The sequence below is a fragment of the Condylura cristata genome, unplaced genomic scaffold (assembly GCF_000260355.1).
Source record: "Condylura cristata isolate star-nosed mole 26May11 unplaced genomic scaffold, ConCri1.0 scaffold00003, whole genome shotgun sequence".
Classification (NCBI taxonomy): domain Eukaryota; kingdom Metazoa; phylum Chordata; class Mammalia; order Eulipotyphla; family Talpidae; genus Condylura; species Condylura cristata.
Window position 1 is genome coordinate 1,246,958 of NW_004567104.1, and position 27,871 is coordinate 1,274,828.

The following is a 27,871-nucleotide window of genomic DNA, read 5'->3' on the forward strand; positions in this document are numbered from 1 at the left end:
CTAGCTTTCTTCAGAAAAAGGGAACTGCTCCATTCCAGTTGATGGTGGCTTCTCTCCACTTGGTTCTGATGACCATCTCCACTGGAGAACAACGTCTTCCTGGCCTATGTTCATCATCATGTTGGTCCCTTTCCCAGTGATGGGAGTGAGTATCTAAGGAAGAAACAGCTGGCATTTAAGACCAAACTCTCTATAGTTCATGCCAGAAAAGAAGGAGAGGAGGGGCTGAGCAGGAGCTGACTGTTTTCTACTAGTTAAGTAGAGAATGATTCCTGCAGACGGCACATTGAAATGCCCTCACAAAACAAGTCTGAAGCCTCCCTGGTGGTGCAGGGGTTAGAGTCTCAGCTATCAAGTTATCTGCAGCCACTGCAAAGTGAACTCAATTCCCAGCCGGGAAATGACTCACATGGTGCAGCAGACCTCTCCTATCTCACCTGCCACTCCCCCTCAGCAGTGTGTCTCAGTAGATCCACATATTCTGCTCCCCACTCTGTCTCTGGCGAATCCTCTCACCCCCTGCACCTCTAACCTACAACCCAGTCCTTGTATGCATAAATAAAGAAAATAAATATTTAAAATTTCTGATAAGCAGATTGTTTTGTACTTTGGAATGCGAATATTGACATGTCAGGTAAATACAGGTTGCAGCCCTATGGTGTTGCAGCCCTATGGTGTGACATCCAGGCATAGATCTCAAGATGAAAAGGGCTCACCACTTCACTGCTTCTGAGAGTATATTTTGGGGAGGAAGATGAGAAAGTTGAAAACTAGATTTACAGGTTTGTTTCATATGAGCTGGCCATATTAAGAAGGGACATAACATCTCTCAGCCTCTTTTGTGAACCTAGTAAGTACTTGGAAGGAGCACCTCATTTTCCTCCCAGTAAACAACGATATCATTAGGATTCACCTCTTATGAATGTTGGGAGAACTTAATGGAATAATGTATAAAAACTTTCAACATGGAGTCCAGAACAGAATTATTTGATGCATGTGAGTTAATAAAGAAATGATACTTTCTTCAAAGAAAATAATAAAATGGAAAACACAATACATTTTCAGGAACATATTGTCAAAGTCCCACATGCATTAAATGTGTTAATACATGTTTCTCATAATTAAAGAAAAAGAACCAGAAGCTGCACAAATAAAATAGTCACTAAGAGACATTTTTCAAATTTACTTAAAATAATGAAAATTTGCTCAATACCAGGTCTGTGATGCTAACTTCAAAGAATCAGGTATCAAATCAGCAAGGGCCCACTGAAGAGTCAACATTCCCAGATACAGATTTCCAGTTTCATCATGTTTTTTTCCTTTGTCCAAAGACCAAATGTTTACAGGTATTTTTTAAAAAAAGTTTTATTTATTTATGCATACAGAACTAGGGTACAGGTCAGAGGTGCAGGGGTGGAGAGAGGATTCACCAGAGACAGAGTGAAGAGCAAGAAGAGGCAGATCAACGAAGTACACTGCTGAGGGGAGCAGCAGGCGGGCCAGCCAGGAGAGGTCTGCCACGCCATGTGGATCACCTCCAGTGTGGGTGGGTTCGAACTCATGCTGAAGTGGCTTTAGCTTCTTAGTGCTGTGCATTAATCCTCTGCGCCACCAGGTACTTTTAAAGCTGTTTTTTTTTTTTTTTCCTCATGAGTTAAAACAAGTATATGGTTGCCGTTAAATTGAAGAGACCTGTGCGATTGTCTCCTTTTCCTTTGGATTGGATCTTCCTCGCAATAGTTGGGACGGTGTCTTAATTATTATTGCTTTCCTAGGATCTAGCCCACTCACTGTCTAGTAAGCCCTTGACAATGTATTTTGAGCTATCTGAACAGAAACACACATCAATTTGCACTCTCACACCATTGGTGTTCATCTGATATTAGATTGTGGGACAGAATCAGCCATCCCTTTTTCCATCCTCCACCTCTTGTTCTTTTCTCCAGCATAAAATGCCTCATGTGCAAAGATAAAAGACCCCAGAGAAGACTTTTTGGAAATCTGAGTCCACCTTTACCCCCCACTCTTACCTAAAAGTTGTTTGTTCTGTGCTTCTTCTGTCTTACTGCATGTTTAAAATGCCCATGTTCCAATGCTTGGGCCAATTGATTCCCGGTGGGTTTCATTTTCAGAAATCATACCTAGCATTTTCCTATACAGCTATCAGGAATGGCCACACAGCTGTTAAGCATTGCAACAATGTCTCTTTGAGCATGTTAATGCATGATGCATGTGGCACTTGGAGTCTGAAATGCTCACCTACTGTAAGATGCACAGGCTTTTCCTGTGAGGGCTTCCCACTGTAAAAGTACAGATCAAAGAGACGTTCCATTTTCCAGTCTGATAAAAGCTGCCTGTTTGTGCTAAAAAGGACACTGTAATTTCCATTGATGTTGCACAGCCAAATAGGTAATTTGGGTGTCTTCAGCATGCTGCCCACCTGTAATGGGAGAGAAGAGTGCAGGTGAATACATAACTTTTGCCACATTGCTACAGATGCTGGCATATCATGATCAAATGGCCACTTTGAGGCTCCTGGCCATACTTGCAGCCGTGTGGGTACCGTATGTGGAGTAAGATTTGCGAACAAGGCTTCATCATGAATGAATTTACAGTTATGAATGGTGTGGTGTAGGTAGGCTGCTGCAGTTTTTCTATCAATGGATTTTTTTTTTTTAATTTGGATGTGACCTTGTGGGTGAGTTGGAACCACCACAGGTTAACTTTGGAAGTGAGGTTGTGAATAAATAGATAATCAGAAATGTAAATAAGTGTTAGGCTGGAATGAAGGAACTCCTATTCCCAAGATAGGATGCTACTTCATTCAGCAGTGGCCAGGCTTCTGACCATATTAGCCATTTAGAATATTGGCAAAAAGAATTTTTAGAAGATGGAAATACAGAATACTTCAAATATAGCATAAAGCATCAGGGAAAGAAGTGGAACACACACTTATGTAAGCATGTCTTTCAGATAAGCACATAGGTTCATTGTGAAGATGATATATAATGATGCTACAGTGAATTTGTATTAATGATACCCCCTATTTTGTTAAAAGAGTAGGGGAAATATATTTTATTAACAGTTACCATAGGCTAAAGGATAACATTGAACTTTACTGGTGAACTTCATGGAATCCATACACATGTTGATTTTTCACTGATGCACAACTGAAGCAGATAGTGATATAACATTACCTTGAAAAATATAACTCTTAAAAAATATCAGAATGTTGCCATCAAAACTTATGATAGGCTTACTGTTCAAGCCAATTTTTTCCTATTTAAAGACACAAATGGGAGTGACATGGAAAACCCCATCATTCCCACAGGACACCAAAAGTGCTACCTCAATCCTCTGTGTGTCTTTTCACACAGAAAAATTCAAAGTTGTCATTATGTTTTTTTCTTTTTCAGTTCTCAGAGTTCTACTGTGTGCTTAGAAGCAAATTTTGTTTTATGAAACATTCAACTTGGAAAACTTATCACGTTTCATAATAAACCTGGTATTAAGGACTAATAACTTGACATTTTGATTTTTCTGCAGTTCTATTCAAATATCTTCACTTTCTCTAGTTTAAATTTGTTAGTTGTGGGTGAGTGGGTGATGATTTTGTCTTTCAGCTTTTCACTTTTAGCTATGATAGAAAAGTTATATTACTCTGTTAAAAGAAATGACCTCAGTTTTACTCAAAAAATGGTGTAAGCCTAGCAATCCCAACCTCAACATCCCTATAGCGGGTATACGATTTACACCAGAATTAGCCCTTCTGGACTGGTTATAACATGGATATCTCACATCAAACACGGGATGGGTGCATCGTAATAAGATACAGACAATGTGGCCCTGAAGCAGAGGCGTGGGCTTGCATTCCAGAATCCACCCCCAAGGTCCAGATCACATTGTAAATATTTCTTTGTCCAGCCTACTTGAGATGGCACCTGCCATCTAAGGTTATATGTAATCATAATGTAATCTGAGGGACATGGAACTGTTAAGGTTGGAGAGCAATTAGAAGTCAAGAATAAATAAACTAGGACATTGGGGACTGTTTTTTTTTGTTGTTGTTGTTGTTTGTTTTTTAAAAGATTTATTTATTTATTCATGCAGAACTGGGGTACAGGCCAGAGATGCGGAGGGTGAGAGGATTCACGACGGACAGAGTGGGGAGCAGAACAGGCAGATCGTGGAAGTCCACTGCTGAGGGGAGCAGCGGGCGGGTCAGGAGAGGTCTGCCTCGCCATGCGGATCTCCTCCGGGGCAGGCGGGGATCGAACTCATGCGGAAGTGGCTTTAGCTTCTTTGTGCAGTGCTTTAACCCGCTGCGCCACCAGGGAGGGCCCTGGGAACTGTTTTTAAGAAAATGTCACTATATGAACTTGAAGTAGATATTCTGGCTGGTTTTAAACCAATGAAAGTTCCTGTAAACTATCCCTCAGTGGCTGTAATAAAATAGAGGCATATATAATATTGCATCACAAGATCACTGTAATGTAGGAAAATTCAGCTGACTTACAGATACTCTACAATGAGTTGGTACCATACCATTGTCATTTTAGGCAATAATTTTCTTTCCTGAAATCAAGTTTCTCAAGATTTTGTTAGAGTAGGAGGAAAATAAAGCAGTCCCAAATGAATGACCTCCAGCCTCCCTTGGTGATCATATAGAGACCCCACCGGAGAAGGCAGAACCTCACCTGCATTGAAAATGCTAATAAGAAGGTAATGTCATGCATGATTTTCATGACACTTGGGACATTAACTCTATGAGGCGAGTTTATCTCCATAGCTGAGCACATCTTGGTTCAAAGTGAGCCCTGTAGAAACAAAACAAGGCACTTTCCAACTGGGCCCAGCTGTATATTAGGCACATCATATAACTTCTTGGAATTTTCAGTTGCTTTTGGGTAGATATGGTTTAACAGCTAGCCACTGCTCCCCCATCAGTAGGATTCTAAATATGTTTTATTGGTGACATTCTACCAAAGCAGAATTTGTACATGTTGCCTCATGTTGCCATGGTGAACAAGGAAATTAAATTGTGATACAGTGGTGCTATAAATAAAATACCTTTCTCCTGAAGTTCCCTCATTGTGTAATAAACCCAATAGTTCAGCAGTATGTGCAGCAGTCAGATCGTTCAGAACATGTATCACGCAAGTCATTGTAAAATTATGAGGACCAAAAGAAGGATGGGCACATTCTAAATATTCCAGGACAAGGACTGAGTCCCTGTAGTTCTTTTTTGATAGTGTCTGGAGCAATAATATTTACAGCAGGCTTTAGCATAATGAGTTTGCCCCAAAGCCCCAGCCTGGGAGCCTGAGGGAGAAAGGTATTGGAAGTGTTATGCTTTCTCCACTGATTCTTAGTGGCACTCAAGTGCCTTACTGTTAATGGCCTGGCTCTCATCTCTGACACCTGGAACACAGGGCTGATGTCATATCTCTAACAGATTCTGCAGTTATTGTGTCGTGTCTACAAGTGCCAACTCAGCGACTTGGTGGCAGAGTGCTGTGTGTGGAGCTTCATTTGGGACCTGTACAGTTGGATTTCTTCCTATTAGTCTCTTGGTTTCTTCAAAGGGAGCAAGCAAAGGAGAGAAAGTAATATGTTCTGCCAGAGCAACTGGGGGCATGATTCCAGCCAAACCTAAATAGCTTCCCTCCTTCCTAAAAATCAGAGTTGATTTTTCTTCTCGGTGGCAGTGCAAGGATAATGTGAACCTCCTAAAGCTTTCCAGATGGTGTTAGACTCAAACTGCTTTATGTTCTCTCTTAGGTATTGGAACCTCACACTCAAACCTGTACCTTCGAAGAGAAAAGTGACAGGAGGTTTCAAAATAGAGCCTCATCTTCTGGGTAGCTGGCTGGGTTCCCCAGGAACTGCTAGTCTGTTAGCTCTGGGGGCTTGCCATGTCATCTAATGAGAACTTCAGTTTTTTTGTATTTTTTTTTTCACATCTCACCCACTGGGCTGTGACATTGGGACTGAAAAGTGCATTTTGCAATCTCTGCAATTTTCGCACAGAATAAGAAAGGATTTACATTGGGAAGACAGATGCAATATTATGGGGTTTCACCTCAACAACAGAATCCAATTGCCAGGCAGCACACTGGTTTTCATTTGAACTCAGCATCCTTTCTTTATTAGGTTTTTATTATCAATGTATAATTTTCAGATTTATAACACCCACTCTAGACAGGCACCTATAAATACCCTAAAGTGGTTATACACCCAGGGGGCATATTCAGAGACAGCTATAGAGCCACCATGTCTTTGAACAGAAAGGAAGGGAGTGACTATGGGGTCATCAGCTCAGTGATACTGACACTATTGTGGAACCACATCTAGTTCTTTCTAGAACAAAGTTCTGTTCAGTTCTGTGGCAGACTATTGTGAAATATCAGACTTCTGTGTAGCCTGCAGTCAGTGGGGTCTTTGGTTAGTATAATTCGGAGCACCACTGAGTGTGTCCTGGCATACAGCTGACAGATGTGGCCTGCCAAGCCAGCAAGTAAAGGGGGAACCTCTTGCAAACTGTGTTCCAAACCCCTGTAGCTCATTATTCACGCTCACAACTATTGAATGCTTTAACTTAGATTTTGTGGATAAAATTCTAGCCTGTTGACCACACTGGCATGCTCAACTGGCCATGATATTACCACCAACCAAATGTTAAGACCCAACTTAACATTTATACAAGTATACCTCTGATAGATAATGTAGATTATGTAATATAACCTTCATCTACATGTAAATATATAAATACAATATATTATAAAACCACTTGTGATGGTACATTTGCAAGAACTGGCATTTATCTGGCATTTTATCAGAAAACAAAGATGACAGGCAGTGTGGCACAGAGGACAGAATGTGGCATTTGAATGTAAGTAGATCTGGGTTGTAACCCTGGTGTTCACACTCACCTAGCCAGAGGCCTTGGGCAAGTCCCTACACTTCTCCTCGTCTGCATTTTCTCATCTTTAAAATGAATAACCAAATAACAGACACTGTACACTGATTATATCCACTTAGAGTGGAAGTGAGGACTAAATGAAACAAGATACCATAGACAAATAGCTGTTAGTACTATAAAGGATTACATTAGCTTTCTATATACTTTCTTTAGTTACCATCTTCAGGGATGGTAAAATATGTATTTATAATTGTTATATATATATATAATTATTTCAACAACATATATGAATTGATCTGATACCTAGAGAAAACAGCACCTTAGATAAAATAAACTTTCCGTATAGATTAAGATATACATGTATATGTCTAATATGGTCATATATTTTATCAGTTCAAATAAAAAAACAACTATCGGCCCTCCCTGGTGGCGCAGCAGATTAAAGCACAGCACAAAGAAGCTTAAGCCAGGCCCTCCCTGGTGGCGCAGCAGATTAAAGCACAGCACAAAGAAGCTTAAGCCACTTCAGCATGAGTTCAATCCCCGCCTGCCCCAGAGGAGATCCACTTGGCGTGGCAGACCTCTCCTGACCCGCCCGGTGCTCCCCTCATCAGTGTACTTCGTTGATCTGCCTGTTCTGCTCCCCTCTCTGTCTCTGGTGAATCCTCTCACCCTCCGCGTCTCTGGCCTGTACCCCCGTTCTATACCAATAAATAAATCTTTAAAAAAAATACAACTGTGAGCTTTTATTTGCTCTTTAATACATTTGTTCTGAATCCAAACTCCAACTACATGACATAAAAAACATAATAAACATCCTCAGGGTTTCAAGTCATTCACGTACAATTTCAGGCAATTTTCACAAAGGGCAGGAGTCATGGGGTCTCTCTGAGGAGAGAACATTGTGTCCAAGAAGGAAGAATGAAAAGCCATGTTAGTCACTTTTCAAAAAAGTGGAAGCATTCTAGATTTGACTTCTATGTAGATTTTAAAGCTAACCTGAGCATTTCCATCTTTGCCCTACTTCAATTTATGGTGCTGCTGTTGTCTGGTACATTTTGCCCTCTTCTCAGCAGGAAAGCTTTTATTTTTTACCTTGTACCTCAGCCTTTTGACTGACTTAAAGGTCCCAGCAAACATCCACTTTATTATTGGAAGTTATTTTAGGCTCTGCAGGTAATTTTCTTTAGCAGCTCTAGTGCTTTGATTATTGTGTAGAAAGAAATGTGATCCCGAGAAAACGTATCCCAGGATCCCTGCAAAATCTTGACTCTGAGGTTCTTGGGAACTTCCCCCCTTCCCTCCATGGTCCTTTTTCCCAGATCACCTTAGAAGCTACTTATCAAACACCTGTTTAATTTAAGATAAATTCTCTAATTTGTCCCCCAAACTTGCCAATATATTTTTAAAGATTTTTATTTATGTATGTATACAGAACTGGGGTGCAGGCTAGAGATGCAGGGGTGGTGAGAGGATTCACCAGAGACAGAGTGGGGAGCAGAAAAGGCCGATTGATGAAGTGCACTGCTGAGGGGAGCAGCTGGTAGGCCAGAAGAGGTCTGCCATGCCATGTGGGTCACCTCTGAGGCGGGGATCTATCTCACACTGAAGCAGCTGCAGCTGCCTTGCAGTGCTGTGCTCTAACCCTCTGCACCACCAGGGAGGGTCCCAAACTTGCAAGTATTAAAGAAGAACAGAATGCTGCCAACCTTTCAGATACTGATTGAAAGAAGATACTCTTTCTTATAATTTCAGTTGAAATAGCTAATTTTCTAATTCTCCACACTATGGATTTAATCAGCTAAGTCAAATAAAGAATCCCCACCCCCACCCCCACCCCCTTCCTTTAGAGCAATATCTCAACCAGGGGCAATTTGTCCCATAAGGGACACATAGCAATGTCTAGAGATACTCTGGTTGTCACAGTGGGGGGTAGTGCTACTGGCATCTATTGGGCAGAGGCCAAGAATGCTATTTGCCACCTGTAACTCACAAGACAGTACTCCACCACAGAGAACTATCCAGCATAACATGCCAGTAGTGCCAGAGCTGAATTGTCCTTCTCGAGAACCGAGGTTCTTAAGCCCTGCTGCACATTAGAATTACCTGCATGCTTTAAAAAATTCTGATCCCCCCAAATGTAATTGTAATAAAAGAACAACTGAATCAACAACTATAAACCAGAGACATTTTACAGGGGAGGAGAGGGGAATAGGATCAAAATTGGCACAGGAAGAGTATACGGGACTATAGTGAGGCACATGGGTGAATTGGTTGTAGAAGTCCACAGGGATTACAGCCAAGATAAAAAATGTATAAGATGAAGATTTATGTAAATATATATATATGTAAATTCTGATCCTCAGATAATTTCAAATAGTCTTTGGGCAGTACTAGCTACATAAGTAGATCCTAGTGCAAAGTGAAAATGTGCACGTGTTGTTAAAAAATTATTAAGTTCAAGGCAACAACAGTAGAACTCTAAGCCCCGGGCAGGCCTTCTAACTGTTTGCCCATGACCACCTCACAGGTCCCACATTCATGAAAGAGACACTGCACTGGGGAATAACCTGGGCACTGGTAGCTTTACAACCCTTCAGGTATGCCAAAGTCTTTAGCTGATATCTTACAAAAAGAAGATGTATGGGCCCTCCCTGGTGGCACAGCAGGTTAAAGCACAGCACTAAGAAGCTTAAGCCACTTCCGCATGAGTTCGATTCATGCCTGCCCCGGAGGTGACCACATGGCATGGCAGACTTCTCCTGACCCGCCTGCTGCTCCCCTCAGCAGTGTACTTTCAACATCTGCCTATTCTGCTCCCCACTCTTTCTCTGGTGAATCCTCTCACAGCCCCTGCACCTCTGGCCTGTACCCAAGTTCTTTATGCATAAATAAATAAATCTTTAATTTTTAAAAAGGAGATATAGAGAGAAGCAAATAAGCAAGTGCAAGGATGGTCCACATTATATATTACCAGGACAGTGCAAATTAAAATAACAAAGAGATACTACTACATACCTGTTGAAATGGCCAAATCCAGAATGCTGGCGAGGATGTGGAACAATAAGAACTTGTGCTCACTGCTGTGGCAGTGGAGAGGGCTACAGTCACTTTGGCAGTTTGGTGGTCTCTTACAAAACTAAACATACTCTAATCATATATCCAATAATTGTACTTCTTGATGCTTACCAAAAGGAGTTGAAAGCTTAAGTCTACACAAAACCCTGCAAAGGATGTTTACAGTAGCTTTATTGGTTTCCCCTGCTGTGTAATAGTTGAACATTCCTATGTGTTATGATTCGGTAGGTTAGTTTTGGTCTGGAAATGCTTGAAAATTTTCTTATCTTTCTTTCTTTCTTTTTTTAAAAGATTTATTTATTTGTGCATACAGAACTGGAGTATAGGCCAGAGGTGCAGGAGCAGTGAGAAGACTTACCAGAGACAGAGTGTGGAGCAAAACATGTAGATCCATAGAGTACACTGCTGAGGGAGCAGCGAGCGGGTCAGGAAAGGTCTGCCACGCCATGTGGCTCTCCTCCGGACCAGGGATTCACACTGAAGCGGCTGTGGCTAGCTTACAGTACTGCATCCTAACCTCTTTGTGCCAACAGGGAAGGCCCTTAAATTTTTTTCTATATAAATTAGTGGCAGCAACAGTCCCAGAATTGAAAAATAGCATACCAAAGATGTTCTACTTTGGGGTAGCAGGGAAACCTGTATTCATAACTGACAAATTTGAGAGCAACCATGATTTTTTTTTGTAGGCAGTGGATAAATAAACCATGCTGTATGGATGAAATATTATTTGTCAATGGAATATTATTCACAACATTTCAACATTTTTTTCGGTCATGTGAAGAAATGAACTTTAAAGCTGTGAGAAGACATGGAGGAAACTTAAATGACTACTACTAGGTGAAAAGCCACTCTGAAAGCACTATATGCTGTCTGATGACAATTCGGCAACCTTTTGGAAAAGACCAAACTATGGAGACCATAGAGACCAGTGGTTGTCAGGGGTCAGGGATGAAGATCAGTTGAATAGGTGGAGCACAGAGGATTTTCATGTTAGTGAAATCACTCTATGTAGATGTCACAATAGTGGCATACACGTTATTATACATGTTTTTAAACCCATAGAATGTAAAACAGCAAAAGTGACCTGTAATGTAAACTATGGATTTTTGATAATGGTGTGTCTATGTGAAAACTGTAACAAATATATCACTCTGGTAGGGAAGTTATGCATGTGTAGAAACAGGGAATACAAATCTCTGTATCCTCCACTCAATTTTTGTAGGTAATGGATAAACAAACCATGGTACATTAATTTATTTTTATTTACTTATGCATACAAGAAATGTAGTATAGACCAAAGGTGGGGGGTTGTGAGAGGATTCACCAAAGTGGGGAGCAAAACAGGTGAGTCTACTGAAATAAACTGCTGAGGGGAGCAGCAGGCAAGACAGGATGTGGATTAGTTCCCTGGCTGGGGATCAAACTCATGCCATGGTGACTGGTGCCACCAGGGAGGCCCCTCCTTCACTCAATTTTACTGTGACCCTAAAAACTGCTCCAAAAAAATAAATCTACTAAAAATTCAGCACTCCCCAAGAGATTTCAATCATCAGTCAGTGTAAAGACCACTATTCTCCAATATTAATTACCTAAATCCTTAAAAAAATAAATGATTTATTTATTCATGCATACAACAACTGGAGTACAGGCCAGAGGTGCAGGTGTGTGAGAGGATCCATCCCAGAGTGGGGACCAGAACAGGTAGATTGACTGAATACAGTGCTGATGGGAGTAGGCGCAGCAGGTGAGACAGGATAGGTCTGCCATGCAATGTGGGTCACCCCCCTGCCCAGGGCTCAAACTACTGCAGTGGCTGTGGAGAGCTGCACAGTGCTGCACTTTAACAGGCTGTGCCACCAGTGAGCACACTTACATCCTTTTTGCAGTGACAGTGTAAGAACAGTTGGCCCTTGAATGACATAGTTGAATTGTGAGAGTCCAGTTATATGTCCAGGGCAAACAGTTAGCTGCCAGATAAGTGTCCTGGTTTCCTGGCCAGGGTTGTTTCCATATGTTACAGGAACTCCCTCATTTTTATTCCAGGTTTTCAAAGTGTGATACAAGATGCTTGTGTTATGAAAGTTAGTGGCACACAGGGTCAACTTAAAAAAGAAGATGTTTCTTGATTTATTTAAATATGTGTTAAAGGGGAAAAAAGTATAATAACAAGTCTGGGACATGTATTACTGCTGAAGTAAAGCTTAGACTCAAATATGTAATACATGTTTCAGAGGTAATGCAGAGACAGACAAAAGTTTACAAATTTTCTACTTCAGTGACTGAAATATAATAATAAGGATATAGTAACACAATTTTGTGAAAGAACATTGTCATAATAGTCAAAAAACTAAAATTATTTGTGTGGCTTGAGCCACTTAAAATTTGCTACCAGTGTATCTCACAGTTTTTCACTAAATTGAGTCTTTGAATAAATAGATTTCTTGGCCATGGACATGCATAGTTGAAAGAAAAGAAAAGTATGTAAAATGAAACATGTAGGCTTAGTTTTCTTAGTTATTGTACATATAAAACATTAAGTTGAATTCTCAAATTATCTTAAGAGTGATATAATAACCAATCTATTCTCTGCCTAAGAGTGATATAATAACCAATCTATTCTCTGCCTAAGATGTAGTCAAAGCAAACAATGCAACTCTTCGCATCCACTGAATTTGGTGAAGGGCATATACTCATGGCCATATAAAGGTATTTGTGCTAAATGAGTAAAGCAGGCTTTGGAAGATAAGAATATATTTATGTGAGAAAGAAAAAGAAGTTTTTCTGGAAGGATTAACCCTTGGGTGATTTTATGTGAGAAAGAAAGAGAAGTTTTTCTGGAAGGATTAACCCTTGGGTGATTTGGTTGATTTCTTTTACTTTCAGTCTATCTGTCACATCTCAGTTTCTATGATGGACTAAGATTACAAACTCAAAAAAGAAGCAAAATTTTAAAACACAGTTGCACACAAAATGTTCTGGTCTAGTCAGGCACTATTTCCAATTGTCACCAGAATCATGGCTTGTATATGTTATGAGAGGCTGATTTCCTAAAGAGCACATTTTAGCTGGAATCAACAGCAGGAGGGAAGACTAATAAAAATATGGATATGAAAGCACCGCATAAAGTATGAAATTTGTGCAGGTGAAAGGGACTGTGAACTGGAACTAAGGACAGGAGGGACCTTGTGTCTCATTTGGCCCTTGTGGTTGGGAGGCATTGGGGCCACAGGGTTGGGGTGTTTGCTCCTACACTGGCTTCATCCTGACTGGTGTAAGGCACTCAAGACCAAAGAATGTTGCTTTTTTACAGCCTCTTCCTTGCCTTTCCTTAAAGTTGGGATGAAAATTTTTGTGAACATATCACTGAGGTACTTCTGATTTGTGGCCTGAGGGTCAGTATACTTACTATCTCTCCTGTTTGTTGTCTCTCCTGAGATAACAATGTGCTATTCAATGGCACATTTTTACCTTCTGATTGTTAGAGGTATATCACCTGAGCTGAAAGCTTTTTGAGGGGAGCCTTATAAATGGGGTTCCCTTTACCATATGACTTTTCAAAAGTTTCAAACAGTGCATAGAATATATACATCTATTTGCACAAATACTGGCTTGGGAAGACTATGCATTAGTTGCTTACAGTACCAGTTTCTAAGAAGGGGGGCTATAATAGTTCTTCCCAATAATTGCTTATTACTTGTATTACTTATTTGTTCTTGGTATAAGAAAATATACATTAAAATATGAGACAATCAGACTTTGATATTTCCATGTAAAACCAGAACATCTGTGTGTGTGTGAGTGTGTGTGTGTGTGGTGTACATGTGAAGTGGGGGTAAGCAGTAAGGAAAAAGTAAGGCTCCGCTTGAATTGCTTTAATACAGAGACTTTTTTAAAGCCTCAAAATATGGACACTCTGTGTGACTGTGAGTCAGAATACACTCACCTGTGAAAGTCTGTCATCCACTGAAGCATCCTTACCCCACTGCAAGTAGCCAATGTTGCTGCGTGCGAGGATACCGCGTAATAATTCCTGACTCTTTCCTTTCTGACAGCCATCAAATACATTGGGACTTGCTCTTCCAGTCAAAATCATGTTCAAAATGGCCTAGATGACATATTTTACAAATATTTACACTTTAGGAAGCAATGAAATAAGGACTTAATTTTTTCTTTCTTTTAATATTAATTTTAATCACTTAAAATTATCATTTTTACTGAAAAGAATGAATCACTAATCACCACCTAAAATTACCATTTTTACTAAAAAGAACAAAATCACACAATTTATAATTCTGGGAAAACATGTCATAAATATCTGGTAGTAAGAAAAAAGTTGCCATTTTTTCTTAAGCCATCCCTTACAATTCACCCTGTGTTCTGCTCTGATCTTTTTGCCCTTCTCTACCTTTGCATCTCTTTTCAGTGCTGGATTCTATAGCTGTGATTTGAGAAATGTGAAGTTCATATATTTTTATGGTCTGATATTTTTCTCCCCTGGCTATTTTTGGTGGGCCTTATCAAAGTAATTTCTAGTGTTTCTAGAACTTGGTGATGCAGAGCTCTGAAAGGTAAGCTAAGAAATGCAGTGATGGAAATTGGAAGGTAGATTCTGATAAACTCAGAAATTTTTAGTCTTTCAAAGATAACTTGATAACTCATCATTTAAGAAGAAAATATGCTCAGTCAAAGCACAGGTCTCTAGAATTCAGATTCTATAATAAAGCAGCAAAGTCTTCCAACCCACCTGCCTGCACAGAAAGCCTCCAGCAGTTGGCTGTAGCAGATAAGTAGTGGAGACGTCTAGGTCCTCATGCAGCCTACGGCACAGAAGAGGCCACCAGCTTGAAGTCCGAAACAATGATTCCTCAGGAACTTGCAGCCCCTCCACCCTTCACTCTACAAAATGAAGCAGCAGCTTTTCTTATCTCCAACCAGGGAATTTTCCAGGACCAGAGTGCAGAAGTGAGAGGCGGAGCTAAGGGTGATGTAGGACATGAGTGATAAGGGCTGCAGAAGGTGGATACAGAAGGGCGATGATGCAGACCTCTGGGTCACCCGTTAAACTCCTGTGTGTGCTCTGGCAGATGGTAGGCTTGGTGGAGATGTGTTGCTCTGGGTGACAAGGGATGTTTGGATTTGAGTGGAGATGCAAGATGCTCCAAATCGAGAGTGTTGACTGAAGAGAGTAGAGCGGACTATTCAAAGGAAAGATACCAATTTGGGAATTGTGCCCATTTCTTGACTGTGGAAGAGCTACAGAAGGGCAGCTTTGACTATTTAGACAGGGAACAGGAGTTGAGACCCACTCTTGACAATATAAATTCAGGATTTACATTGATGTGGCTCTTGCTGTCATTTAGGAGGAGGTACTGGATACTGGCATGTGAGCTATATGTGTTCATGAAGAAACATATTTTGGACGACAGCAAGCCAAAAGTAGTGTGGTTCCAAGCCCGTAGTAGTTACAGTCTCCCCCAGGAATGAAGTCCTGAATGGTCAGCATGGAATTTTCTGGCCAGCACCAAGAAGTTATCTTTTTCATTCCCCAAAAGTATATGAGAGAGTTAAAAGACTTTTACCATTAGATCACCTAAGATGAAATAGTTCCCTCTTCCCTTGTCTTGCTGTCTTTCTACCTATAACAATGTTTGATTTTGTACATCTTTTATGTGTCTTTCTGCTAGCTAGACAGGATGCTGATTGATTCACAAATTATTTAGTAAAGTCAATAAATTTGGTTAGATTTTTTTAAAACATTGGATTGGGGTCATGGCCTTCAGCAAATAAGACCCAAAGACTTGAATGAAACATGGTGAGTGTCTCGGTAGCTTCAGATATAACTTGGGGCAGGATTTCCCAAAGTGTAGCAAAGTTGTATATATCTGAACATTAATCCTTACGATGATGTATTTATTTTAATATATTTTCTTTAGCACAGCAATTCTATGATTTAGAGGATATTAATATTTAAAAAGAGGTTAATATTTAAATGTGCTTTGAGTAAAGTAAACTGTTAAGCAAATAATATAAGCCATAAAAATGTGATGGTGATATGCAAAAGACAAATTTCAGGAACACTGCTTCAAGGCTTTTAAATCTTCCCTTCGGGGGCTCACTATCTCCCTTGGACTCTCAGAAGCTTGTCTTTGTTTTCCAGCTCATAAAGAAACTCCACTTCATCCAAGCTTTCCTTCTCTCTATGCTGGGCCCTTCCCTTTCTGGAATCCACTAAGGCTCATTGGTTCACAGCTTATTTGGCACATCAGGTACCACCTGGGGTTTGCCTAGCACCTCTTTGGGTATTTCTTGTCTCTCCCAGACTAGAACCTGTTATATCTTCTTTTATTTGTATTTCCCACAGTGCTAAGCATATATCATAGAGACAAAAATAATAACTGTGGGTCTACTTTATTGTACATATAAATAATAAGTCATTTTCATTTATGAAATGTGTGCAAATAAGCTTGTTGTTGTTTGCCAATAACTAACCATAAAGAGAAGGAGCCCACCACTGTGCTAAAAAAGCAGATTCAAATTTTACTGATGATTTCTGCTTGCCCATTAAAATAACTATAGAAGAGGGCAGACCAACAGTACCCACTAGGGAAAAAATCATACATACGTTTCTACAGTCCATGAAAACACTTTTCAAATCAAGAGTATATAGTTTATGTGACCCCAGACTTATAGGAAACACCTGTGCAAGTATTTGGAGAAGTTACCTTTCAAATCTTCTAGAGAAGATTAGACTGTAAAGAAATAGAATGACACCATGGCTTCCTTCTTCTTTGAACTATTTAGAAAACAAAACAAAAAAAAAAAGAATGTTTGCCTGAAGTAATGCAGATTGTACAGTTGAACCTTGAGCAATGTGGAGGCTGAGGGTGCCAGTCCTCCCCAGCAGTAGAAAATCTGTGTGTAACTTTTGATTCCCTTAAAATGACCACACATAGCTGAAGTCTTATCAGTACTATGGTTAAATAACACATATGTTGTATTTATTCTGTACTCTTACAATGAAGTAAGTGGAGAAAAAACATGTTCAAGAAAATCATAAGGAAGAGAAAGTACTGAACTACTGTACCTATTCATTGATATCATATGTTTACAGTCCCTGTTTATAAGAAAATCCATATGCAGTTTAAAGCCCTGTTGTTGAGTGTCAATCCATGGGCAAGAACTCATGGATTACAACCTGAGACAGTTGGTTTTTAGCTGTTTCCTAGGTCATCTTCACCCTCTAGAGCTTCTTCTTTCTTTGCTTCAGGCTTACCAATGGCACCACCATTCTCTTCATTTTTGTTTTGTTTGGTTTTTTTTGTTATTGTTTTTCTCTTCACTTTTAATTTACTTTCTTTCCTCCACGTCTGTCATGTGACTGTCTTTAAAGTCATGGCTAGGATGTAGTGTATCTTTCTTCTTCACTTTCCAGTGTCCATCCTAGCCCTAGCCCTCTGACTTGCTCTTGGCTGACCCTCCTTATTTTGTCTCATCCGTGCATACTGCCTGGTGACTGGCTTTTAAACTCATCGGTTACAGAGAACGTTTATAGAGATAACTTTAGAGTTATGCAGACTTAGGTACAAACCCATTTCTACTACTCATTAATTCCTTTGAGTTTCAAACTCCCAATCTGTGTTGCAGATAAAAACACCATTTAACTCAAAAGTTAAATGAAATAATGTAATCATGATTCTTGGACTATGCTAGAGCCACAGCAATATCAATGTCTGTCTCTATTTAAAGTGCTTCTCTCATCTCTCTTTCTTGACTAGTTTACTTTCAGTTCAGAACTTTCCAAAGGTGCCCTTTGATCTTCAGGGTCAAATCTAAATTGCCCAAACAACATTCAGGATCCCTTATCAGTATGTCTTATTTTAGCCTAACCGTCAATACTCTACCTGCTGGAAAAGAAGCTCCTTAACTGATTTTCCAGAGTTAAAACCTCTTTTGTAAAGGCACTGTGACAGGGAAATTTCTGCTAAAATGTATGATATTTTCTTTCATAGATTAATCTGTTATCCTCAGTAACTGTGAGCTGGCAATGTTGGAATGCTCAGATTGGAGAATAGATTCCAAGGCAAGGCCACAAATGAAAGCCTTCCAGCCTCTAGAATGACACTTTGGTGAAATAAACCTCAAACATAGCTTTCTACACATAAAGAATGTCCAATCCCTCTCTGAAATAAATTTAATGCCCAGATTATTTTTTCAGGCTAAGAGCAGAGGTTTCACCTATGTGTACCCCCAAAACATGTCTTGCAATGAGGATAAGCCACTGATTCACAACTTGGACTACATTCAAGAGTACATTGTAGGTATCCTTCTTATTAAAACAGATCTTCCTAGCTTGGATTTAAGAGGTTGGAATGTAGTGAAAGAAGGGTTTGTCTCTCTTTGAGGGAAGAGACCTTTCTTACAAAGTTCCTCTTTCTGTGTAAACCAATCCCTAAATTGGCTCCTAGCTTAAGATTATATGTCAGGTATTTAAAATATATCATACAGACTTTATTAGTTTCATATTGCTACTATAACAAATTATCATACATTTAATAGTTTAAGTAATACAAACTCATTACTTTATAGCTTGAAAGTTTGAAGTCCAAAATAGGTTTAAACATGTCAGCAGGTCTATTTCCTTCCAGAAGCTCTAGGGAAGAATCTGTTTCTTTGCTCTTTTCAATTTCTAATGGCCCCGCCCATATTTCATGATTTGTGACTCACCTCCATTTCATATTCGTCTTCTTTATCACATCATTCTTCTGCCTGTCCTTTCTATGTAGAGGGACCTGTGATTACATTGGGCCCACCTGGGTAGTCCAGAATAATTTCCCTATTTTAAAGTTAGCTGATTAGCTAAACATAATTCCCCTTTGCCATAGAACATTTTTTCACAGGTTCTAGGGGGTAGAGTAGAGACATCTTTGGGTAATCATTTTGCCTACCACACAGACCTAGTAGATGGTGGGGCAGTTAGGCCTGGGAGGGGGTGCACCACTAGGCTAACCAAGATCATATAGCTAGTATGTGACTGAGAACTTATGCCAGAGTTTTCTGCCTCCATCACTTTTTGAGGGTAGGAGCAGTGGGCCTTATGAATCATTGTTGGATGGCTTCGTGGTTGTCCTGCTAGGTGCCTTTCTGCCTTAACATCATTACTTTACGATTCTTCAGAAAATCAACTTTGATTTCTTTCTCTGCCAAGGAATCTTTAAAAAGCTCCCTTTATTTGCTACCATTATTGTCCCTTACTGTGTCCCACCTGGGGATTACCCAGTCATCCCTGTTCTCAGGAGATTGTCTTGGCTGCTAAAGTTTCTGCTGGTCAAGCCAAAATGTAGAGTAGAGGGACCCTCACCAGGACAAAAGTCTTGAGGAATATACTGGAAAAACCAGCATCTGCTACAAATAGCCGACAGATGATTTGACCAGATTAGCATAACCAGCTAGACCACCTTGTCAGAAAGTTAAGTATAAACAGGAACTAGACATAGGATGTTTTGATCAGCAGCAACAATGCAGTCCCCAGGCACTAGCTATTTTTTCTCCCTTAGCTTGTGCCAGAAAATTATGCATCTCCAATCCACATCCCCAGCACAATACAGACTCTTGTGCCTCCCCCCACGCACTTGCCCACCTCCCCTGAGTCTGATGCCCAATAAATGTGAGGCTGGTCTGGAAAAGGGGACTGCATCTCCAATGGTACAAGCCCTCTCAGCCTCTCTTCCACTCTACTTGGACTTTGAGTGTCATTCCTATATCTCAATACCTCAGCCCACCAGGTGGCCCCCACCCTCCCATGGGGTGGTGAGGAAGCACAATAGGAGAGGAAATGGTGTGGAAGGAGAAACACTCCTACCCCTCTGAGACCAAAAGTCACTCTTCGCTGGGGTCGGTGTGAATGGTCAATTGACTGTTTAAGCCAGGACCTCGTTTAACTAGTTTTCTGTTTGAATGCTTTCTCATCCCACACTCACATACACAAAAAATACTGTATGTTCTCCCTATAGTAATATTCTCTGGGTTTCATTAGCCTAGGAGAACCAGGCATTTGTGAGTGGGATTATGTGTGATGGGGCCTCTTTTAAGGCCATAGGGAGCTAGAGGTGGGCTTTCCTATTCCTTGTTCTATCCTTTGTTGGCCCTTGAAATGACCTGAAGTTTTTAAACAAGCATCATTAGGAATATGTTCCTTAAAAAAAGAAAACTTTCTGTAAGATCAGTTTAACATAAAAAATTATCTCAACACTTAACACTTAAATACTTACACATCGTAAATGATCATAGATGAATTTCTCAGTGGCTTCCTTCTCTAAGAGTTCAAACAGACACAGCTGTAAATCAGAAATAGAAGATAAAAATGAAGAGGAATATGAAAATCACATCTTAAAAGTTGTCAGGTCACAATTAGCTCCAGGGGGTGCTTCAGTGCAAATGCACATTGCTAAAAACTGACATACTATTTTATAAAAGACCTTGCAAAGCATATATATGGTAAAGCTTGGTAACAACTGGCAGCATTTTTATATTCTATTTTAAATGAATAGGCTATCTTCAGTGGTAAAAACAGAAACCTATTTTTTTCTTAGTATGTAGAATTTAGCTATGTTTTAAGACAGTGAACAAGCTTCTGGTATGGGATATTGTTGATCACAGTGAATTGTGGAACTAGAAATTCACATTAGAATTCTACACTTGGGCTGCTTGGGCCACTTACAGCTCTCAATCTCCCTCCTTGGAAGTGCATCTGGCCACATCAGACACAGAAAGAGCATTGGTGTGCTCCCTCTCATTTCCAGGTGAGTCTAGTATGAGCTCAGACTTCCCACAGGACAGGATGGGGAGGGGCTACTCACCCGTTCCGTGAAGTCATCTCTGAAATACTCAGGGGTCGAAGCAATGTAGATGTCCTCAGTGACAAGACAGATGGTGACCTTCTGCGCAGCTCCTGCGGCCCACAGGATATCCGCTAGTGAGGACACCAGGGCGCGCTCCTGCTCCTGCTTGCTTATTGCACGTAAACTGTCATGCGGGAGGCAGCTGTAGGAAAACATCTGCATGCTCTGTCACCTTGCAATGTGCTGGGACCTCCCTTACTATGTTCCCTTTTGACTACAGCAGAAACTGTATTCTTTCATCATCATCCTCCACTGTGAGAATGTCGTGGAGGGCCTGTTCCTGTCACTGTCGCTGGAATGGACATCTTTATTTAAGAGGGACCCTGTGGAGACCAGAGGCCACTAGGTATGAGCAGCAGCAGTTTCCTGCCCCAAATCAGCCACTGAGCTGCAGCTGCAAGGCGCATCCCGCCTGGCCTGATATGAACTGTGTGAGAAAGGCTGATGGCATGCCAAACCAGCAGGGTGGCTTTTGGGGGTCTAAGGCAGCATCCTGAGCCTGCCTCCCATGGGCAGCCCCTCGCTGGTGCCAGGGGCTCCTGCATGACTGCCTGGACCTCAGCAGTGGGAATTTTCCCACTTGCTGACCAAGTCCACTTCCTTTGGGCAGTTCCTGGGCCTCTGTGAAAGTGGTAGCAATAGCTGCAGCTGCTGGAGTTTCACCACATGCCATCCCCAGTGTGAGCAGCCCTTGTGGGCCTCTGGCTGCCAGTGCCCAGGCCACTCTAAATATGGTGGGCAGCATTAGTGAGCGGTGTGGCCCCTCTGGCCTCAGGAGATGCAGCCACGCTGAGACGGCAATGGCAATTTCCCTACGCCAAACAGGCAGCCTGGCTTAACAGTACCAACCAAACACTTAGGCCAGAAAAAAAATGGTCCAATCAGGCCTGCAGAGTGGAGCAGACTAAAGAAGATATAGGACAGAGCTGGAGCCAGCTTGAGTCTCTTAGTGGCCTCTGAAAGGGAAGAATAATTCAGCAGAAACCCTCTGAAGAAGAGGCATTGAACAGGTGACCTCCAGGGGTTCCAGCAGACCTCCACAAGACCTTGAAACCTCCTTAGGCCTCTAGACCACCTTAGATCTCCAGGTCTCCAAAGAACTTTGCAGAGATGCTGCTTCAACACTGCCACAGATATCACATGCAAGTTGTACCTTTAGACTTGGGCCAAAGTCCCAAAGAGCTGTTGACTATTGGTTTATGTCAGAGGTTCACAAAAAGCTGTAGCATTAGTGTCTCTGTCACCACCTCCTGGTGACCAGTGCTGACTGGCACCCTTGACCAGTGCAGACCAGCATTGTTGATGAGTGGCTGGTACTCTGTCTGGCCATCTTTGAGAGCTGTCCACTGCTTCTGATTGACCCCTACTGCCTCCCAGTGTGCGTCAGCTCCAGGCCTTTGGTGGCGGGGCAGCGCCAGCCTGAATGAGTGGCTTTGATTTGGGAGTACTCGAAATTGCTCACACTATTTGGGGCAGGCAGCCCACTTGTGACTTTATAGACTCTTCAGAGTTTCCCCACTGTCCTGTGTGCTAAATAAACCCTTTTAAGTTTTAGTTTAAACCTGAGTGACCTTACAATTATTAGGGCATGGGTCAGAACCCACAGCGACCTGTCCTTATGTTTGGGACTGTTTTGGACACTGTTTTAAGTATTGTTCTTTGATACTGTTTTACTTACAGTAGCACATAGTGTCTCTGGTGTTTCAGCCAATCCTGCACCATGTACCATCAGCCATTGAGTCTTAACACTATTCTCTCCCCTGAACCCCTACAGGATGAATCCAAATGCTTTATCTCAATATGCACAATCCCAAACAATCTTTTCAGTTCTATCTCCTAGATTTCAGTTTTACAAACTTTCTGCCCCAGGTGATAAAGTCCCCAGAACAGATTTTCACATTCTACCTCCATCACATTTCTGATACACTTGTCTGCTCTTAATATGCACACCTCCCCTTCCACTGATCATGCCTACAGGTAATATGAGGGCCACTGCTGCTTGCTCTCACTGACCTGTGGCTACACTCATCTGGCTCTCACTCTGCCCACTTTTGGGCTAAGCACGGCAGCTCGTTGTCTCCTCACAATGGCCCAGTGAGATTAATAACAATCACTGCTCCATTTTAGAGGTGAAAAGTATCACAGAGAAATGAGTAATCTGCCCCTGGTCATTCACCTGTACAGTGGTGGTGCAGGGGTTTGAAGAGATGCCCTATGTCTAGCCGTTTCACTTAACTGAGTGATCTCAGTCTGTCAGACCTTCCCAGGAAAGAGGAGCCAGTCTTCATGTGATAGACTTTAAGGGGCTCATTCTCTAAATATTTACATTGACAACTTGTTCTGAAGAAAATACTTATAAAGATTTTTAATGAGCTCAGCTGTGATTTATATCACCCACCCACCTCTATGGCAACACAGAAATTTGTGACAAGGAATTTGAACTACAAAACCCTAATATAAAGTAAATGAGAATAGAAGTGTTAGGAGAGTACAGAGGAAGGAGAACTCAAAGCCAAGGAGATAGAGAAAAATTTTGTGCAGCAAGTATAAAATAACCATTACCCATTTCCTTGTATTTAATATTTATATGCCAGTTAGCAAATCAAATGCTTGACATGCATGTAGCAAATATTCTGCACATTCCATCTGGATTCTGTGGGCTGCCTTTTACTTGGTAGACATGGCTGTTTCAGGTGCTAATATTGTGACGAGGAGTTATACTTCCTCCCTAAAGATGGCCCAGAACCATGGCTTGTCTAGTGTGGGAGGTATGAGGCCCAGCTCTCTTATCAAATCCAGGCAATTGAGACCCAGCATTCCTGCACATCAGGTTGAAGTGAGATATCATTCGAAATCACATTCTTCCTGAGCTCCCTCTCCTTCCCTATTCTGCTCCCTTCGTTCTTACAGGTTTCTCCTAAGTGCATTCCCTTGATAAATCTCTTGCATACAGAGCTCCCATTGCTGACTGATTCTAAGAAACTTGGCAATGCATGATCTTAGAATGTATTATCCACAGTTTCTGTTTGGGATGATAACTTACCCTGCCTGAGGGCAGACATATGCCTTTTACTTTCTTATATTTTCTCTTATGTCAACCATAGAGTTTTGTGCCTATTAAGGATTTATTAATTTCTTTAAAAATGTAATTTAAACTAATTTTTAAAGTAAACAACTACAAAATATGTACCAAATGCTTCATTTATTATCCCTTTTGGACCTCCCTGGAGTTTCTAGGTTGGGGTTTCTATCAGATATTGTCAAGTGCCATCTGAGATCTGGTGTTTAATTTTACCTGACAGGGTGGTCTGCAGTAGAGCATAAAGCTGTCAACATTATTCCTGCAACTGAACATTGAAAGTGACTCCAGAAACCAACCCTAGTCATGAAATCCGATCCCTCTGGGAGATCAGAGCCATTTCTGTCTAAGGCAGAAGTCCCCTTCCTGAGGCAACTCAGGGCCTGATGATCCCTTTGACAATTTAGCATATAAGAGTTGTGATGAAATGAGTAACTCTTTGAAGTGCCTATCCTAGACTTCTTACCTGTGAGAGTTACAGTCTTTTCCCTTCCTTGTAAACAACAGGTGTTTGATGATGCTTCCTTGGACAGCCATCTGAATGCTTTGGGCACCACCCTGAAAGGAGAGCATATTGAAGCACAAGACGGCTGGAAAAGGGCTTTATGCTTGCAGTGGAACCCTTCGGGGCTGGCCAGTGTTACAGAAGCGAACTCCTGGCAATGGATGCCATTATCTATTCTCTGAGACTCTTCCCATCCTGTGATATACTCCTGAGGCATACCACATCCCCTAGGCTTAGTGAACGGATGTGAGCTCTCTTTATGGGATTTTGCTTTCTGCAGTTTTAGTTGATTAACCTCCAATGATACTTTGAGATGAGGGGTGGAGTGGGAGAGAGATCACTTTTACATACTTATCATTGAATATATTGTTTTAATCATTCTATTTTATTATTTAATAATTGCCAGTACTTCCGGTGTCTAGTTTATATACTAATCCTTTTCATAGGTATGTATATATAGGCATACATAGTTTATATAGGACTCAGTGCTATCCATGGTTTCAGATCAGCACGGTGCCTTGGTCCCTGGTAAAGGAGGCGACTACACTATGCAAGTGCTACCCCTCCTGTGGACTGCGGCCGGCCACCATGGGAGGTCTGGGAGCTGCAATGACTAGCTTCTTTGAGCAGCTTTATAGACTGGCATGGGATATATGCTCCCCTCCCCACTTCTTCCTATCTTTACTATGCCCCTGCTTCATGTGAAACTTTTACATTTGTAGAAAGTAATGAGCTAGTTGATAGCCCTTGAAATTCCATATGACTGACCAATAATATGAAAAATTGATATTTTAAACAAGTCAGAAAGAAGCTTCTATATCTCCTCCTGCTGTCTAAATCCTCAGGGATGCTTAAAACTTGGACAGAAGAGTCAGAAAAAGTAGAATGTGGGGAGGCTTAGAGAAGTTTGAGAGTGTGCTACCACCCTGACAGTATACTTTACAACAGTCTGTTACCATTTTAGGTTAAAATTTAAATTACAAATAATGACTCCAAATGATTATAATGAAAATACACATTCATATTGGTGAGAATGGAGGGAAACATGAATACAGGGAACGAGGGAATAGTATTTTTTTTTTTAAGTAAGACCTGCTATTACCTTTCCGATCTCCAGAGTGAAAGACAGGTCAGGAAAAGACTCATGGAACCTGAAATAAGCCTTTTTCCAGTCACAACTGAAGACGTGTGCTGTATTTCCAAAGAGGATCTGCCGCAGTTTCTAAAAAGGAAGGAAATAAGTATTTCAAAGAAAGGCTAGTCTTTCCAGACACAGTTTTCATCAAACAGCCTTGAGTAAGATAATGAAATCATGGGGATGGGCCTGTAACTCTCTATATCTAGGATCACATAGTACTCTATTTCCCTATTCTAGCTTTAAAACCCTATTTTTGCACTGGTACTTTTGCCGTCCACAGCAGGTCTAGGGAGTGTTATCCTGAAGGATCCGCGTGTCATCTCTCACCTTGTCCCTCTCTGATTCGCCCCTGGGCTGTCTCCCTGCCATTGTCAGTCATCTCTCCTCTACCTGCTTGTAACAAACTAAGGGTGCTCTTTAGCCCTTCCTCTTTCTGTTCGTACACCTGTAACTACTTGTCCCATCTTTGGGTCTTCTCTCGTGCTCCAGAAAAAAAAAAAAAAAAAAAAAAAGACTAATTTCTGTGTCTCTAGCTTGAGTACAATCGTGGCACAATAATATTAAAGTTTCCTTTTTCCTCTTGTTCCATAATCTTAAAGGTTTTGTTGGATTATTTACAACTGATTGAGGCTGTAGATGTTCTTTTAGACCTATCTAGGAAAATAGGAATGAACTTTATAAACCAAACACATGAAAGAAAGCACCTCCACAAACAGCGATGTATTAAACACTCAGTGTGGCCAAGTCCTGAGTGGGAAATAGTTAAGTCAAAGGTCTAATATTCCACAACAATTTGCAAGACAGAATGTGTCAAATTCCATAAGACAAATACAAAGTACTGTGTGAAAGAGAACAGAAGTAGGAAAAAGAGCTTCAACCAAAGAACTCAGAAAGGCGTTTAAACAGGCTGGCTAGACATTCAGCCTTTACTGAGCATTTCCCATGCATCAGGCACTGAGGTGAGTGCTCGGCATTCATTATGCTAATTGAATTCTTTGAGGTATTTTCCTTTATTATACTCCTTTATTTTGTTTTTAATTATGCTATTGAGGTGATATTGGTTTACAAGACTATATAAGACTTAGGGAAATAGGTTTACCCTTATACAAAAGTATGTTAGCACACTGCACCCCCCTCCACTTCCCCAGTAATCCTTCACCACAGCTCACTGGGAGCCATTCCCCTTTGCTCCCTACCTCCCACCCACCCCTCTGCTGCCCTCAGTTCTGCAGTCAGATTTCAAAGGTTTGTTTTGGTTTAGCTTTGTCTGTTTCTTTATATTCCTTGTATGAGTGAAATTGACTGGAATTTGATTTTTCCTTCTGACTTACTTCCCTAGCATAATCCCTTCCAGTTCCACCCATGTTGTTACAAATAATCAGATATCATCTTTATGGATAGCTGAGTAGTATTCCATTGCATCTAAATTCTATATCTTTTTTTTTTAGTTTTATACACATACACACACACACATCATTGTTTTTTGTGCAATATTTGGTTTCTCCTAACAGGTGTATTCCTCATAAAATTTCCAGCACCAGTTCACCTGTGCATCATTACCATAGCCCCTTGTGCTCTTCCCTCCCCTGTTTGATCACTCTTTCTCTTCCTTCCCTGCAGAATGTCTCAAATCAGAGACATTCTATAAATCAATAGTTGCCTGTTAATTATGTTTTCTATTTATTTTTTCTGATCCTTTATTTGATTCCCCCACATTCCTCCTATAAGTGAAACCACCCAATATTTTTTTCCAACTTATTTCACTAAGCATAGCTCCCACCAGCTCAATCCACATTGCTGCAAATAGCATGAGTCTATCTTTTTGATTGCTGAATAGTACTCCATTGTGCATATACACCACATCTTCTTGATTCAGTCATCTATTTTTAGACATTTGGACATAGTTTGCCTATTATAACTAGTGCTGCAATAAACACAAGGGTGCAAGTATCCACTTGAATTAATGCTTGTGTGTCCTTTGGGTAGATTGTTAGGAGTAGAATTGCTGGGTCTTATGGTAGCTCCATTTTTAATAGTTTGAGGAACTTCTACACAGCATACCATAGTGGTTGGGACATTTTGCATTCCACCAACAGTATAGGAGAGTTAGTTCCTTTTTTCCTACATACTGTACAACATTTGTTGTTGCCTGTGTTTTTTGTATGTGCCATTCTCACTGGTGTAAGGTGGTATCTCATTGTGGTTTTGACTTGCATTTCTCTGATTATGAGGGTTATTGAACATTTTTTCA

General features: G+C 40.8%; 1 protein-coding gene across 1 annotated transcript; it reads right to left on the bottom strand.

The window, feature by feature from the left end:
* On the bottom strand, window positions 1-25,989 carry LOC105854117 (protein FAM188B2). The gene is made up of 8 exons (XM_012730154.1): window positions 25,948-25,989; window positions 25,585-25,704; window positions 24,444-24,535; window positions 20,857-21,040; window positions 20,269-20,334; window positions 13,944-14,105; window positions 2,264-2,440; window positions 1-153 (listed from the first exon to the last, which is right to left on the bottom strand). The coding sequence occupies exons 1-8, from the start codon at window positions 25,987-25,989 to the stop codon at window positions 1-3; spliced, it is 996 nt and encodes a 331-aa protein (XP_012585608.1).
* Between the last annotated feature and the right edge of the window lie 1,882 nt (window positions 25,990-27,871).